Consider the following 17,461-nt stretch of genomic DNA (forward strand, 5'->3'; position numbering starts at 1 on the left):
CTTTATTTATTTTTGTGTAGACATGTATTAAATATCATGTATAGGAGTGCATATTTTTATTACATTTCTGTTGTGAAAACATTAATCCTTCATCTGAGAGAGGTATGCCAGAAACCATGTAATTTGCATCGTCTTCCTGAATGTCGCTTGCTTATCAGTGGCTTATTACAAAATGCTGAATCCAACTCGTTCCGTTTGACAGGGGGCTATTATTGCACTGACCAACCCCACCCCAGGGGGGAGATTCTTATTGGTGGTCCTAACGTCACAATGGGCTACTACAAGAATGAAGCCAAAAATAAGGATGATTTCTTTGTGGATGAAAATGGCCAGCGGTGGTTTTGTACAGGTGACATTGGAGAATTTCACCCAGATGGATGCCTTAAAATTATTGGTAAGTATGACAGATTGTATTGGGGGGGGTGTCCTTCACACTGACGCACTACTACACACTAATGTAATTTTGTTTACATATATCTGCTGGCCTCGTGTTGTAATAAGTCGTCCCCTCTGTCATAACAATATGTAATATGATAAAGCAAAGCATAGCCCCCCACAGCATGTCTCTCTCTCTCTCTCTGTGTCACCTTAGAAAGTGTTAATATATGGATACAAATATTGATTTTTTTTGGTTGTTTCATGTGTGCCAGCTCCCTTGTGACCCCCTCAGATCTTTTGAAATAAACTTACTAAAGAAATTACACTTTTGCCTAATTGAGGTGGCCTCAAATGGGTTAATCATTGTAGCGATATGCTTTTTTGTTAGTTTTTTTTAGGAGGGGGGCAGCTTAGCATTAATTTTAAATGATTGCTTTTCATCCCCCTGCCCCCAAGCCCCCTGAAAAAGAGGCTGATTAAAAGTTAAAATGACTTTTTGGTTTTAATTTCTGTTTTGGTTGTTCTTGTTTTCTACCTTCTGTAGACCGGAAGAAGGATCTGGTCAAACTTCAAGCGGGAGAATATGTATCTCTTGGGAAAGTGGAAGCTGTTTTGAAGAACTGCCCATTAATAGATAACATCTGTGCTTATGCCAACAGGTAAACCAGCTTATGAACATTAATCTGTCAGACCAGACTGGTCTCCTTATGAGCCCAATCTGCCGAATTGTGCTTTTGCCTCAATATGGTGAAGGAATGCTCCAAGGGAAAATGATAAGGCACAATGTTTCTGTCTGTAAAACTGGGGGGGGGGATAAAAGTGAATTATGTAGACAAAGTTGGCCTTTTTGAGAGCTTTACATATCCACTCCCCATTTTTTGACGTGTTCTTTATAAATATTTGTAATGCCTTTCTTCAAATAAAATTATTCAGTCTCTTTTGCCAAGCAATTCAGAAATATTTGAAATTGTATTTTGGCAGCCAGCATTGCATGAAGTCCATTTTGCAGCAGTAATGATAATACCAGTTTCATGCTTTAAAATGTTTGTGTAATCTATAATTCCCCCTAGATGATGATATCTGCAAAGTTTTACCAAATTATTTACTCAAGCAGAGGTTTGACTTGGTGCTTAATTAAAACAAAATAAAAAAATAATCATTGCAGTGCATCTATGAGACTGTATTTATGGTGGTCACTGGATAATATGTCTGTTCTGTTTTCATTGCAGTGATCAATCCTATGTGATAGGCTTCATTGTGCCCAATCAGAAGCAACTGATGGCTCTTGCTGAACAAAAGAAAATTAGAGGATCATGGGAGGAGATCTGCAATAACTCCGAGATGGAGAAAGAGGTTTTGCGAATTATAGCAGAAGCAGCGATTGGAGGTAAAAATACTTATTTGAGTATTTGATCGCAAGTGTTATGATCTGTTCAGAATAATTTTATAATGGTTGTTGTTATCTTGTGCAGTTGTGCTTAAAACACAACTCGTGCATCTCATTTACATCATAATTAGTCTTTTGAATGGTAGTGGTTTATTTTAACATTTTAACTTGAGGGTAAATCTGGGAGGATTCAGTTTTTTAATCTTTTCAAACTGTTCATTTCCATAGTTGACTTAGGAAAACACTTTGGGCCATTTCATTTCATTGACCCGGGACAGATTCACACGGCACTTTAAACTGCTGCCACCCACAATCATATCCTGATGAGGCGATGTCTCATCTGAAGTGCGTTGATTTGAGTGTAATGTTACTGTGAAATTACAGAGAATTATTGCACAACTCGAAACATAGCCTGCGCGCACAGCGTATCCATAACTATTTGCACTACCTTATCATAGGCCTTGGCTACTGTTCAGAAACACTACAGCTTTTAACAACATAGAATAACACTTAAAATGCAGAATCCTTTGAAATTCTCCATCAACCTTGTATATACCCATCTGTCTTTCTCAGCCAAACTGGAGAAGTTTGAAATCCCAGTGAAAATCCGTCTGAGCTCTGAGCCTTGGACCCCTGAGACCGGGCTGGTCACGGATGCTTTCAAACTGAAAAGAAAGGAACTCAAGACTCACTACCAGGATGACATTGAGCGAATGTATGGAGGAAAATGAATCGCCTGCACACAACCTCACCCTGCTATGACAAGCTCTGATCAAACCGGAAAATACTTGAATCACCTTCTACACTTGAGACCAAAAACAAAGTGGAGGGATTATTCTTCCTCACCTAGTATGTAACGCAGACGTTTGAGAGGCCTGCGACAAACCGCAGTCTACTATGTTCTCTGGGGCGGCCCGGCTCAAGGCAGAATTGGTGACAAGCATTTGAACAGGAGTTGTCATGTCTTTGCATTTCCTTATATCGAAAAAGATTGACGCAGCCTTCATAGTTTTAAGCCGTGAATTATTGAATTGGATTTACGTGTGACGTCTGGTGCAATTCTGTAATGACTCTGGGTTCTGGTTTATGCAGGGATAAATTATAAATTAGGTTATAGTTCATTCTGAACCCCTCCGTGAACTACTGTGTTGGAAGACCGGTATTTTAAGCCATGAGAGATCTAATTGTTTTCAGTTTAGTTTTTTTTCGTTTTTTTTTTTAAATGATTTTAGAAACTGATAGACCTGTCTAGCCATGTGTTGTGAGTTTTGTGTGTCCATAATGTTGTTGTCTCCAGGAGTTAGGTTACTATCTGAAACTATTTTACCCGTACAAGAAGGTTTTATGTGCCTGGTTCACCTCTGTGAAGTCGATTTTCCTTATTTTTCTAAAAATAACTAGTGGTTACTTATTACTTATGTATGATTTCTCAAAATAAGTAATGATTAATTTTTTTTTATCACTGTTGCTCAATAAATTCACTGGATACTTATTTGTTACTTTTCTGCAAAATAAGTAATGTTTACTTATTTTTATTTCTAATTCGTTGTTTTAGAAAAATTGAATGTTTTTTCTCAGTTTTTCCAGAAATAAGTAATGGATAGTTATTTCGTATTCTTGTTTTCAGTTTTTCAACAAAATAAGTAATTGTTCCTTATTTTTACTTTCCCGTCGGTTACTTATTTCTTATTTTCCTGTTTTCGAATTTTATGATATGACAACACCATTACATACACATCGATAAAATAACATGACAATATTTCTCATTACTTATGCTGTGTACATTGATATGTTTAAAAGTAATAAACTACAGCAGGAGGGCTCAAGGATCTACTATGGATCAGACACTAAATGAAAGTAGGCTACGGCAAAGAGGGGCTTCTTTACGGGCTGACAGAGACAGTGTCACGGTTTTTCAATAAATTAGTGCTGCTTATTCTTTATTTTAACTTCCCAGTTTAAGGACATGTATGCTGTATATTACTTCTTATTGATATATGTAAATATATCTCAACACACATTGTTTACTTCAGGCAGTCCCCTATATAAGTCAACGGAAGACATAGGAGGCATCTTATCCTGAACCCGCTCTTGAGTTTTAGCGAGAGGCAGTGGTGCTGCGGCGCTATGGAGCCACCAGTGCAGGGAAGGGACTCGTTGCGTGGTATCTCTGTATTGTCATAGACCCCAGGTGCTTTTTGTCACTGTTATTCTGTATTGTTTTGCATTGCATTCATAATAAAAAAATAAAATGAAAAATCTATGATGCCTGAACTACTGAAGCAAACAATGCTGTATCTTACTTTTTATTAGTAGAGAGAAGTGGGAAATGAAAATAAAGAATAAGTAAGCACCACTCATTGAAAACCGCGTTTCTGTCAGCCCATGAAGTATTGTCATATGTTATTGTATCGATGGGTTTGTAATCGTGTTGTCCTATATGTCCTAAAATTTGGAAACGGGAAATAAGAAATAAGTAACCATTACTTATTTCATGGAAAACAGGGAAACCGAAATAAGGAATGAGTATCCATTACTTATTTCTTGATTAAAACTAGAAACAGAAAAAAACATTTAAATTTCATTAAAAAACAAAACAAAACAAAACAAAAACGGGCAAACTGAAAAACTAACCAACAAGGAACAGTAAAAATAAGTAACCATACTTTGAAAACAGGGAAACAGAAATAAGGAATAAGGAACCATTACTTTTTTTTAATTTGGAAACTGTGGTTCAGAAATAAGGAACCATGACTTATTTTGTTGAAAAACTTAAAACAGGAATATAATATAAGTGTCCATTACTTATTTCTTGTAAAACGGGAAAATATAAAAAGAAGTAATCATTACTTATTTTTGAAAATTAAGGAATAAGGAACCATTACCATTACTTATTTTTGAAAAATAAGGAATCAACTTCACTCAGGTGCATTACCCCCTAGAGCGCCTGTAACATTGGCATTAGCTGAACGGGTTTATGTTGCACTGAGTTGAGAACTGAATACATGATATGATAGTGATGGGTTATTTCAAAACTATTTAGCTGCTTAAAATAATACAATATACACTCACCTAAAGGATTATTAGGAACACCTGTTCATTTTCTCATTAATGCAATTATCTAACCAACCAATCACATCGCAGTTGCTTCAATGCATTTAGGGGTGTGGTCCTGGTCAAGATAATCTCCTGAACTCCAAACTGAATGTCTGAATGGGAAAGAAAGGTGATTTAAGCAATTTTGAGCGTGGCATGGTTGTTGGTGCCAGACGGGCCGGTCTGAGTATTTCACAATCTGCTCAGTTACTGGGATTTTCACGCACAACCATTTCTAGGGTTTACAAAGAATGGTGTGAAAAGGGAAAAACATCCCGTATGCGGCAGTCCTGTGGGCGAAAATGCCTTGTTGATGCTAGAGGTCAGAGGAGAATGGGCCGACTGATTCAAGCTGATAGAAGAGCAACTTTGACTGAAATAACCACTCGTTACAACCGAGGTATGCAACAAAGCATCTGTGAAGCCACAACACGTACAACCTTGAGGCGGATGGGCTACAACAGCAGAAGACCCCACCGGGTACCACTCATCTCCATTACAAATAGGAAAAAGAGGCTACAATTTGCACAAGCTCACCAAAATTGGACAGTTGAAGACTGGAAAAATGTTGCCTGGTCTGATGAGTCTCGATTTCTGTTGAGACATTCAGATGGTAGAGTCAGAATTTGGCGTAAACAGAATGAGAACATGGATCCATCATGCCTTGTTAGCACTGTGCAGGCTGGTGGTGGTGGTGTAATGGTGTGGGGGATGTTTTCTTGGCACACTTTAGGCCCCTTAGTGCCAATTGTGCTTCGTTTAAATGCCACGGCCTACCTGAGCATTGTTTCTGACCATGTCCATCCCTTTATGACCACCATGTACCCATCCTCTGATGGCTACTTCCAGCAGGATAATGCACCATGTCACAAAGGTTGAATCATTTCAAATTGGTTTCTTGAACATGACAATGAGTTCACTGTACTAAACTGGCCCCCACAGTCACCAGATCTCAACCCAATAGAGCATCTTTGGGATGTGGTGGAACGGGAGCTTCGTGCCCTGGATGTGCATCCCACAAATCTCCATCAACTGCAAGATGCTATCCTATCAATATGGGCCAACATTTCTAAAGAATGCTTTCAGCACCTTGTTGAATCAATGCCACGTAGATTTAAGGCAGTTCTGAAGGCGAAAGGGAGTCAAACACAGTATTAGTATGGTGTTCCTAATAATCCTTTAGGTGAGTGTACTTGGCACATTAATTTCCTTTCAAAGGTGGACCTTCAATTTTAAGCAACAAATACCTCTTTTACAAAATTTCAGGGGCTAGGGTCCAGTAACTTAACTGACATATTCATAGCTAAAGGTCTAAATAGCTTAATTATTAAATATTATTCTGTAAGCTGGTACCGTTTTTCCAAACTATACAATGCCTGTGGGGCATTGAAATCTTGCATGAAGTGGCATTACATTTTATTAAATAAAGAAACAAAACTACATGTTAATCCAGTTCTTTGAGCTATGATGTATAAAGATATTGAAGAAACTTCAATATAAAATGTAACCTGATGCATTATTTCAAAAGATTTTCACCCATCACTATACATTAATGGGTATGTAAGATGTAGGTTTGAGGGCTAGAAGACACCTAGTATAGGTAGGAAATGTATTTCTCAGAAAAGCAGATATTTGAAGGCACACTTTGTGTAATACAGCAGCCCTTTCTCTGTGCTTGTATTGCTATTTATTTTGTCATCTTTTGCTGACCTAATACGAATATAAATTGAATGTGCAATATACACACCATTTCTTATTTACTCCGAAATGGACACACACTTTCCCCACAGTGCATGAATGTTTACTTGGCAAGTTTTTGAAAAAGAAATGTGCAAAATAATACACTAAACACTCGCAGGTTTCAACTATTTATTGCAACTATTTTCATGCTGTGTTTGTGAAAGAATAATAACCATAATAATGATTATGATTATAATATTAAAAGTATAATTTGTACTTTGTGTTTTGATAACTGTTTAAAAGTTTGTGTTGCATGATTTAAAAGAAACAGGAAATAGCAGTTCAGATCAATCTTTTAGAAACTGGAAGAGAGTTTTTGTTTTTATGTTTTGCAATAAACCTTCCATTTGCTTTTGCGTTATGTGGTTGAACAAATGATGGTGGTGTAGGTAAAGTTTTAATGTCCTACCATAAGGAGGTATTCACATGTGCCGATGAGTGTAAGTTGTGTGTGAGTATTTTCATCCCGGTTTTATATGGCTTCTGTTCACAGTTTTTAAATGGCTAGAAACTGTTTTATGTTATGTGTGCACATCATGACAACCAAAAGAAATAAGATAAACACTGAAGTAGCAAAATTTCCATAAACAGTCACAGCATCTTCCCAAATTATGTGAAGTTGAGAAATTTATTTTTACTGCTAATGGTTGGTAATGAATTATAGTTGCCTTTAACATAGTTTTCAACTGTTTATAGAAGAAACAAAATGTGTATTGAAAACATTGTACATAAAAATAGACAGACAAAGGTAGCCAAATACAATGAAAGTATGTGTTGTAAAAATAAATCCAATAGTTATGTGCATTATAACTTCTGAACATGCGTAGGGAAAAATGTATAGATTACACCTTTTGAAATGTTTAAGGCTCCTTTTTCTTTTACTGTAAATACGTGGGGCAGTAATACAAGTTCACTGGAATGACCAGATGTATGATATCCATTTTAAATCGATTGAATCTTTGTTATGATGCCCAGTTGTGGGTTTTCCTCCACGTTTGTCTTGGGGAAACTGCTCTGTAACATAGGTTGTTGCAAGTGTATCAACTTATTTATTTGTAATTGGCCTTGAAAATTATTTAAAAATAAAAACAAGTGTTTGGTCTAAAACCTATACCCTTGTGTTACTCATTTTATGTGACATTAATACTTTCAATGGCAAATCTTTCAGCAAAGATTTTAGAACTGATTTAATTTTCTTAATAGTCAGGTCATCCAACATTTTCTTCCTTCCAAACCTAATATATGATTATTTCCCCGCCCACCATCACTGATTCTGGGGTCTACAGATTACATAAATTAAAATGTATGGGCCAGATGTATTCAGATTCATTCTCCATCGATGTAACATTGTCACAGTTTGACTTCATGTTTTCGGAGGCTCAGACCCGCTACCTTTGAAAGCTGCCAAAAACGCAACGCTGCTGGCCTTTGATCAAGTTTTGGGAAAGACGAGACGCATGGTATGGTTGGTGTTTACATGAGGACAGTGCGCACTTGCCCTACAGTAAATTTAGTTTGCCTCACATTTTCCATTGCGGTGGCAAAGCTATTACTAAAGTAGTAATTATTGCTTGAATGCAGTTATCTCATGGTACAAATGACTGTTTGCAGTGAGGAAATTGTGTCAGATGCTATACTCAAAGCAGTTTGGTAAACTGTAGCTGTAAAAAAATTATATATATATATATATATATTGCATATATTCAAATGTATAGTAGAAAATGTTTCAAATTTCATATGTCATTTCCCTGCCCTTGATTGTGTGTTTTGTGGTTTTCAAAATGTACTGCTGCTAAGATGAGCATACTTGTTGTCATAGCTGTAGGAAACAATAAAATATTTTGTAGGGCTACAATCATGTGTGTGTGTGTGTGTGGGTGGGTGGCACTGGTTGTTTTGCTGATAGTAATACATTTTTTGCCAAATGTTTTTAAATATACAGCTCTCTGGTTTCTCTATATAGTTTCTCTGGTTTTACTATTTATAGGTATGTGTTTGGGTAAAATGAACATTTTTGTTTTATTCTATAAACTACTGACAACATTTCTCCCAAATTCCAAATAAAAATATGAGTGGAATGGAATGGCTGCCATACATGTAGAGGTGCTGATTTAAGAAGAAATTGCAGTGGTCTCCTAATTGTTTCCAGAGCTGTATAATAGTTTGGCCATTCAGTCACACATTGAGTGTACTGTAAATATTTTTCATCTATTATTTTCATCCATTTAAGTCTGTTCTTGGTGATTATTCAGGTAAGAAATTTTAATCTACAATAAACCGTTTATAGCTGCAATGTTTTACATCAAGGCTTCGACAAATAAAGAACAAACTTGCAAAAATAATTGGTACGTCTTGGTTAACACTGGTATGCATCTTTTTATTTTTATTTATTTTAGCAATCTCCTTTGAGCAAATAAGGGCATTGCTGAAGCTTAGCAAAATTGACAAGCCACACCCATAACACCCACGTTTTTGGGGGGCAGAAAAGTGTTGGCTGCTTCGAAAAGGAATTTGCAGTTGCTGACATTTTCAAGCCCCCCCCCACATGCACGCGCACAAGAAAGGATGGGGGTCGGGGCTTAAGACTTCAAAGTAACAGTTCAAGTAAGGACAGATTCTCAAACCATTTGACACTTGGGAAATGTAAAAAGCAAATGAGGAGTGTACGTGTGTGCCGTCACCAACCATGAGTTCCTCTGCTGCAAACTCAGTGTGATCAAATGTGACTCATGCATTGTATTGCTCCGTAGCAATACTGCAATATTGAATTGATGTATTCATTGTATCATGCACTTAATCTTTTTTTAATGTCGTGACCCGCTTTGGGATGCTGTTCCACTATGTACAATTAAATTTGATTGATCTTCAATAAGCATTAAAGATTCTCATTGTCCACCAGGTCCATCATTTTTGTCCCTTTTATTTTGAAGTACTATTACTATTGCTAAAAAATAATTATTAAAATACAATTATATAGCAGTCCTCCAGGTTCAGTAGTGCTCCCTCTTTTCTCTTTTTTTATTTTATTATGTACAAATCATGGAAAACTGACAGTCCTGTTGATTTATTCACAGGCTACTCCTGAAATGATTGAGCATCTGCAGAAGAAGTGATCAGCCATTTAAACCTCTCCCTGCCGGATAGTGCTTCTGACAGATAATACATAGATATCTTTTTCTTTTATTTTCATAAATGGCCTTAAGTATTTTTGTTAGATGATCAGTCTGGCCTTAAATATATTCTGTATCTCTAGAGTAAACCATCTTTAATTATGTTTTTGTAATCTGTAATTAAAACTAATTTAAACTGATTTGTTGGTTGCATAGTCTTACTGAAGGCACTTCTGGATGCTAAGTGATTTTTTTGTTTTTTAAATTGACCCAAAAGGAAAAAGAAAAGCAGCTATCCTTGCCCAGCAACCAGTGAAGGACTGCAAGATTAATTTTGGTCTGTCCAAGACTTAGAAGAAAAATAAAATAAAAACTTTAGCAGTTAACAGAACAGTAGGTTTGACCCCCAAAATACACATTTTCCATGCTGGCACATTTTCTTAATAACTTGTGGCATCTTTTAAATGTGTAGCTTCTGAAGTGCTTGAGGTCCACCTGAAATATCCAGTTCACATGTGCAGCTTGATGAATTGGAGCAGCTCTCTGTGTAAGGTGTGATCCTACACCATCTTCTGTCCTCTGTCCCAGTGCCGTATTTTAGCATGTGGTCACCACTGATGAGGCACTCTTAATGCATTATAACACTAAAGAAGCAAGTGCATCATTCTCCTCGACAGTACAGCAAATGTTGTACTTTGTTAACATTTAGCCCATACATTCTTCCTATTCATGGTAATTAAAGTTAAATAAACATGACATGTTTTGCATATTTCTTGATGAAATAATTATGATGCTTTAATGCATATTTATTAACAATTAAACGTGGTAAACGTAATTACCATTTGATGGGTTATTTTTAGTTTTTTATAATAGAGCTATTAGAGTTCATGACATCCACATTGGAATATCTCCAATCACACTAACAGTGCATTTTCCAGTGACGGTCCCCCGAAATGTTAGATGTTATTAATAATGAACACATGGAAGTGCTATGCAAATGAGATTCAATTGCTAATTGTGATATCCACTTTACTATGTTTGTCTATTACAATATTGGAAAACAAAATTGGAGGGTATCGTGCAGATAATAGTGTACTGCCACTCAAGATGCTTCCTGATTCTACTGAAAATGATGACTTCTCTAGTGTTCTTGAGAACAACTCCTCTTGAATTCAAGATGAGAAACTGAGCACGGTATGGCTGTCTTTCTCTCACTAGTCTGAATCCAGTTTTAGAGTTCTTGGTGATTCCTGATTACAAGATGGTTTACCATATGACCTTATATGTCTGTAGTCATTAGGGGTTTAGCTAGTGGGACCTGGATCCAAGTCCATGCTAGGCAGTGCCTTACCAGCATTTAGATGTTTATTCCCAGAACCTTCTTTATGAGTGCTTGATTTGCAGTCATCTTAAGAAATCCAGCTCCCGAAGTTTGATCTTTTTTTTCACCCCCCCGTCTCTCTCCATCAGGGAAAATGGCTAGTTTTCCTGTAAAGTGGGGTCCTGCGCAGGGACACTCTGAGGTGGATAGACCAGACTTTCCAACACCTAAAAGGGAAGTCCTTTGTGGCTCACCATGCAGGGTCCTGGTCTCAAAGCTATCAAATCCTATGTTTGAATCTTGGTGGAGCAGCTGTCTTCTGAACATCTGTTGGTTGTTGTCAGTTTTAATGCAAGAGGGGGCAGTGTTCATATACCAGATACTTTGAAAGGTGAGTCCTTTGTGGCTGACTGCATAGAGTGCTGGTCTAGAAAACACCAAGACCCAGGTTCAAATCCATGAGGAGGAGCTTGCTGCTAATTGAGGTAAGTACATTAGGAACTATAATAAGAACCAATGTTAGTTTGTATGCAGATGAGACACTGCTGGGGAAGGAGATTAAATGTTTTTATCCAGTCTAACATCAACCCATAATATTTTCATTGCCTAACTTACACCCAGCAAAGACAATCATTATCATTCCTACCTTTAACATCCTTACCTCAGCCAATACCTTGGGAAGCACTCTCTTGTGCCAGGATTTGAACCCAGGTCCTGCTAGTTGTCAGGCCAGCACTCCATGCAGTAACCCACAAGGACTCCCTTTTAACTCTGTCTAGTTCTGGTATATGAATGTTACACTGCCCCCTCTTGCATTAAAACTGAAGACAACCAACATATTTTCAGACGCTAGGTGGTCCAGTAGGATTTGAACTCAGACCTTACTAGTTTTGAGATTAGCACTCTGCATGGTGAGCCACACAGGACTTTACTCAAAGTTGTTTGAAGATCTGGTATATCCACCACATGGTGCCCACTCTGGTACCAAAACACAGTACAAACAGATCACACCAAGATTTGAACCCAGGGCCTGCTAGACTTCAGGACAGCACACAATGGAGTGAGCCACAACAGACTTACCAGTAAATGTTTTCTTTATGCATTTCACTTCAAGTTACTGCTCCCCTTTAAAGTCCTTACTATGACATATGAAAATGTATATGTACATTTATATTGTATACCATAATGTACCATTATATGTGTTAGTAGGAGTGTATAAGTGATGTATCTGTGATTCTTCTGTTCCAGTAAATTAATTTTAGTATCATTTCAGTCACACAAAATGGAAAATACATACACATTTATTAAGAGGTTTACAACATAAACACTAGTGCACTAAAAAAAGAGAGAGACTGCTCTGGGTAATGTCGTAGCCTACAGCCAATATGGAAAACTGTTAAATCGTTCAGAAGCTTTGAAGATGGAAACAAAATGCAGAATAACAAATGATGCATTATGGCATAAGGCTAAAATCTTGTCAAATTCATCAAAATGTATTGCATTTATAAAAACAAGCCACTCATTTCATTTGTACTTGTGGTTCTATTAAACACAGTAGAGTGGCATAGTATTTTATTTTGTTAAAAAAAAAAAAAAAATCGGTCTCGAAATTCAACACGCTCAAAAAAAAAAAAAAAAAAAAAAAGCCCCATGTTATGGTTTTTATTGGAGCATAAACTCGTGCTGAAACAAATCCAGATGTCGCTTTCCAGCCCAGAGTTCACACGTGACCGAAGACATGTGTGGATGCGGCGCTATTTAAACCGCCAGCAGCCGGGCTTCCAGCAGAGACTCCAGAGCAGCGCAGCGTGGACCCCCCCCTGGAGTAAGTAGCAACTTATCTTAAACTATACTATCTCAACACACTTTGAAAGGCAAGTGTCTATTCCTCCAAAGGGTGAGGCACTGTTTCTAACAACGCATCACCACTTATGTTCTAGGGCAGGATTGACCAAATGCTAATCATGGAAGCAGAAAACACCACCGCAGCCGACCTGGCGGGGCTCAGCGCCTCCTCCAAGAGCGTCGACGCCCGGGAAGGTGGCAACGAGTACCTGTACATCCTAATCGTCATGTCCTTCTACGGGATCTTCCTGCTGGGGATTATGCTTGGCTACGTCCGATCAAAGAGGAGGGAGAAGAAATCCAACGCCTTGACGCACCTGCTCTACGAGGAGGAGCGGCGGGAGTGGGGGGACATGCGGAAGAAGCACAGCCTGCCGCTGCCCTCCTGTTCAGGACTGGGAGCTGTCCAGGTGTCGCTGCCCTTCAGCGGCCTGGCGGACGGGCGGCTGCCGGCGCCCTTCTCCTGCGCCATGTGCACCATGGAGCAAAGCAGCGTCAGCTCCCTGTGCTCGTCCGCAGACATCCACTGCGCCATCGAGGAGGAGGAGGCGGACGCCGGGGAGCCCTGCGAGGCGCTCAAAGCCAAGTCGGACAACAGAGAGCAGTGCGTGGCCATGCTCCATGAAGCATCTTGACGGCCTCCTCCGCGCCAGAAGAGAAAGTCCCATGAACTGCTGGCACGACGTTGAAACGACCCACCCGAGTGCAGGCCCCACAACTGCTTAACGATCAATAAGAGAACATGTTTGGAAATACGGTATGATCCTTGAAAAAGAGAGACTCCCCTGTATGGTACACATCACCTGGAATCACTTGAAACATGCATCATATATATGATTGTGAAATACTGATGTCATTGCGCCCTGATGGTCAATCCATTGTGCTGTTAATGGACATCAGGCAAGAGTTTGATACATTTGTGTAAATATTGTGAAATGATGGTCTGTATATTTTGACAATCTGGCTCATTTATTTAAAATGTACTTTGGGATACGTTTGTACTAATAAAACATTTTTGTAAAAAACAAAACAATGTGCACAGCTGTTCAAGTGTCTAGTGTTACTGGGGAATACAGAGAATCAGTTTTATATCTGGAAAAGTGCCGTATGCCACAAGGGGGCAGGTTTGTAGCAGTGTACAACACAGGACTAGTACAACATGCAGACAGCAGCAGAAGTCATTTTAGCATTGTGAAAAAATGGGGGTAGACGTATAAAAATGAAAAGCCTGTTTCACAGATGTTGAGGTAGCCCTCCACGGCCTTTTCATAGGAAGGTATAGCAGGAGGAAATCAGATGCTTACTTTTACAATAAGAAAGGACTTGCAGCCTTCAGAGGCAATCTTAAGGGTTGCTCATAGACAGCATAGCAGCATGCCTGTAACAAGTTCATAATCTCAATACTAATGTTTTAGATACATCCAGGGGTTAATTAGGAAACAAGAACAATGCAGTTGAAGGTGGTTTAAGTTTTACTTGGGGTCCACAGAAGGCTTGGGTTTTTGATCCACCTCAGCACTAAATTGAGTGAATTACTATGTGTGAATCAGCTGATGAATCTATATATTCTTACAGACTCAAATAGACACACTTGATTATTCAGTGTATGAGGGGGGGTTGCAAGACAGGCAGCTTTTACAGGTGTTGAAATTGTCACCAGTTAAAGAGGGAACATTTTAAAACTGGATCCATCGAGCAAATAGTGAGTGACATCATATGCTGCTAGAATTACAAACAGAAATCCAGTCGTTTTTGTAGAACAGAGCAAATGCACTGGGCTGATGCATCTGAATACCACACACATACCTGGAGTTAAATAGGGTTAAAATGAGGAGGTGTAGGAGAGGATTGGACTGAAGCAATTTAGTACCTCAGGCAATGGATCAGTTGACTTTGCCAGAAAAAACAATAACAAAAAAGCATAAAAACAAATGTAATACATACTTTGTAGCTCCAGGATCTCTCTAGGGCTCACAGAGACCTGCATTTCTCAACTGAAACTGTCTCCAAGAGACATAATTAAAACAAAGCGTGGAAATTTCACACTTAATGGTTGAAATTCGCAGGAGTAGCCTTAGAAACTTGAATTTCAATATACAAGGTTCAGCACCCTGGTTAAGTCTTACCTAAAACTTTGTTCATTTTTGTTTTTTGATGCATTCACAATATATTCTGTGATAGAAAGTGTAAAGCCTTTGTTTCAGAAGAAAAAGAAGAAATATTCAATATAAAAATAACTTTGATATTAAAGTGTGTTAACCCAAGTATGTATGTAATCTGTATGGGGCACTTATTCACAAAATCACTTTGCAGGTGTTGTAAAGAATTCTTGGACAGTCCTTGGGACAGACAGAGGGCAGTCCTCTCACTTCCTATTGGAGCAGCTTGAAACTTTGTCATGTCTTAAGGGGTACTGCGCTGCTGGATACATAGCTCCTAAGTGCTCTCCACAAATTGGGGTGATCTTATCTAAGTTTCAGCAATAAAAGTGAGTCAGAGTGTGCTTCTGCTCACTCTCAAGATTCAACTCACACTGACTAAAATTAATGAATATATATATATATATATAATGTAATAATGATACATATGAGCAGTAATTGCAAATATTTATATAAGAAATGCAATAAATATACATATTTCCCCTTCACAGATTTGCTGTGGGTGTCAAAATGCAATCCAATAATGCAAGTACCCCTGTACCCTGGTGATATTTAATATTTTATTACAATTCTTCGCACATATTTGAAAGTTTGAAAGACATACACCTTCACATACCTATACACATATACCTTGTGTTCAATTACAGGGATATGTTTTGCACTGCAACGTATCTAACATACACACACATAGAAATCTAGGTGTCTCTCTCTCTATCTATCTATATCTAATATATATATATATATATATATATAATTATTATTTATTTATGTATTTTATTTTATTTTTACCTTTTTATGTGTGTATGTGTGTGTTATCCTCCTGCAATGACTAACTCTTCACACAGACGCAGTGAAGGAACTTGTCACGTTCCCAAATGAGAAGGGCATGCCAAAGAGGATGAGTCATCCTCTGTCATCTGCTTTGCTTCAAGCGCCATTGTATTTACGCCCTTTTGCCTATCACTGGTTTACACTTGAAAGCACGGTCAGGATGGCCTTTCTGGCTGCTTTTCAGTTTAGTCTTCACTTCTATTCAGCATGGGGTCATTATCTTTTATGGTCAGCCTTTTTAAGATTCATCTTTCTTATGTGGCGTTTGACCTTTCTGCTTTGGGAATAAAATAAAAAAATAAAATAAATACTAGCTCAGTGTTTCCCAATCCTGCTAATGGGGACACAGTGTCCTGCTAGATTTTGTTCCAACAGGGATCCCAGTTCCTTTATTGACCTAATAATTGGCTTAGTAATACATTTAAACCATGGCACCCATATTCTCCAACTTGTTGTAAGATAAACCATCTGAAATGTCAAATGAAGCAAATTAAAAGGTAAATTAAGGTTTCAATTAATTAATTGAGAGTGCAGTTGGATCAAAAACAAGCATGACATTGAGTCCCCAGGACCAGGGTTGGGAACCACTGCCCTAGACAGTCTGTGCTGTAAATGAGTTACAGTGACTTTGCCACTGGATAATCTATGACATTGTATCTAACAGTACCATAAAAAGAAAACAAAAGTAGATTTTTTTTTTTTTAAGTTCATTTATACGGTGAAACAAAATCGGTAACACTTTATAACAAGTTGGAGCAATACCTTATGAATTAATATATGAATACCAAAGGATTCAAACATCAGTAACTCATACATCATCTGAGTTCTGATGCTGAGTACATGAACCCTTACCCTAACTCTAAACCCTAACACTGTTATACATCAGAACTCAGATGAAGTGCATGACATATTCATGCGTTTATCCTGTGGTATTTATATATTAATTCATGAGAAATCACAGCACCTTATTATACAGTGTGACCAGGAAAGAGGTGTGCTGATCATGCATTCTTGGACATCATGACAATTTCCTGTTGTTAAAAAAATGAAATGGAATTTTAAAAGGAATATTTTGCATACAATGAGTATAGCTGAGTATAAGCCAAAATAATATTAAACGGTAATAGCATAGTAGTTTGGGAGAGAAGGATGCTGAAGATTTTGAATTTAACAATGAACTGCAGGTTGGGAATCCTGTTGTGAGACTGATAAAATAGTAATTGTGTAAATATGTGAAGAACAAGCTTAAATGTATCCATGAAATATATATAATCTTCCTGTCTTAATAATAAAAAGATATATTTAAATATTAAATGGTTTTATAATTAACTTTACAGATCAGTACAAACAAAACCAAACAAAACTGTTTCATTAGCATTTATGTATTATGTAGAAGGAAGTTCAAGAGTTAGCATCATTGTTCTACTTCCCTAGACAACAATGTATTCCAAACAGTAGGAAACAGTGTTCTTGAAATTAATGTCAGTAACACCCATGAATAGAAACTAAACATTAAAATAACAAACAGTGACACTGAAAAGACAGATGTAGACCAGCGATAGAACTTTGGAAATATTTTTATTGCCAACTTGTA

General features: G+C 37.7%; 2 protein-coding genes across 2 annotated transcripts in view; both read left to right on the forward strand.

Moving 5' to 3' along the window:
• The window catches only part of acsl3a (acyl-CoA synthetase long chain family member 3a), a 34,940-nt gene extending 27,228 nt beyond the window's left edge, over positions 1 to 7,712 (forward strand). The window contains exons 12-15 of the mRNA XM_066709312.1: positions 203 to 394; positions 923 to 1,037; positions 1,608 to 1,765; positions 2,339 to 7,712. Coding sequence (XP_066565409.1) covers positions 203 to 394; positions 923 to 1,037; positions 1,608 to 1,765; positions 2,339 to 2,496 — 623 coding nt within the window. The 3' untranslated portion in view covers positions 2,497 to 7,712. The remainder of the gene's footprint in view (positions 1 to 202; positions 395 to 922; positions 1,038 to 1,607; positions 1,766 to 2,338) is intronic.
• Positions 7,713 to 12,780: 5,068 nt separating this feature from the next.
• Positions 12,781 to 13,825, forward strand: kcne4 (potassium voltage-gated channel, Isk-related family, member 4). The gene is made up of 2 exons (XM_066709313.1): positions 12,781 to 12,857; positions 12,973 to 13,825. The coding sequence occupies exon 2, from the start codon at positions 12,988 to 12,990 to the stop codon at positions 13,510 to 13,512; it is 525 nt and encodes a 174-aa protein (XP_066565410.1). The 5' UTR covers positions 12,781 to 12,857; positions 12,973 to 12,987; the 3' UTR covers positions 13,513 to 13,825.
• Positions 13,826 to 17,461: the final 3,636 nt, after the last annotated feature.

This window comes from Amia ocellicauda, chromosome 7 (assembly GCF_036373705.1).
Source record: "Amia ocellicauda isolate fAmiCal2 chromosome 7, fAmiCal2.hap1, whole genome shotgun sequence".
In the NCBI taxonomy this organism is placed as follows: Eukaryota; Metazoa; Chordata; class Actinopteri; order Amiiformes; family Amiidae; genus Amia; species Amia ocellicauda.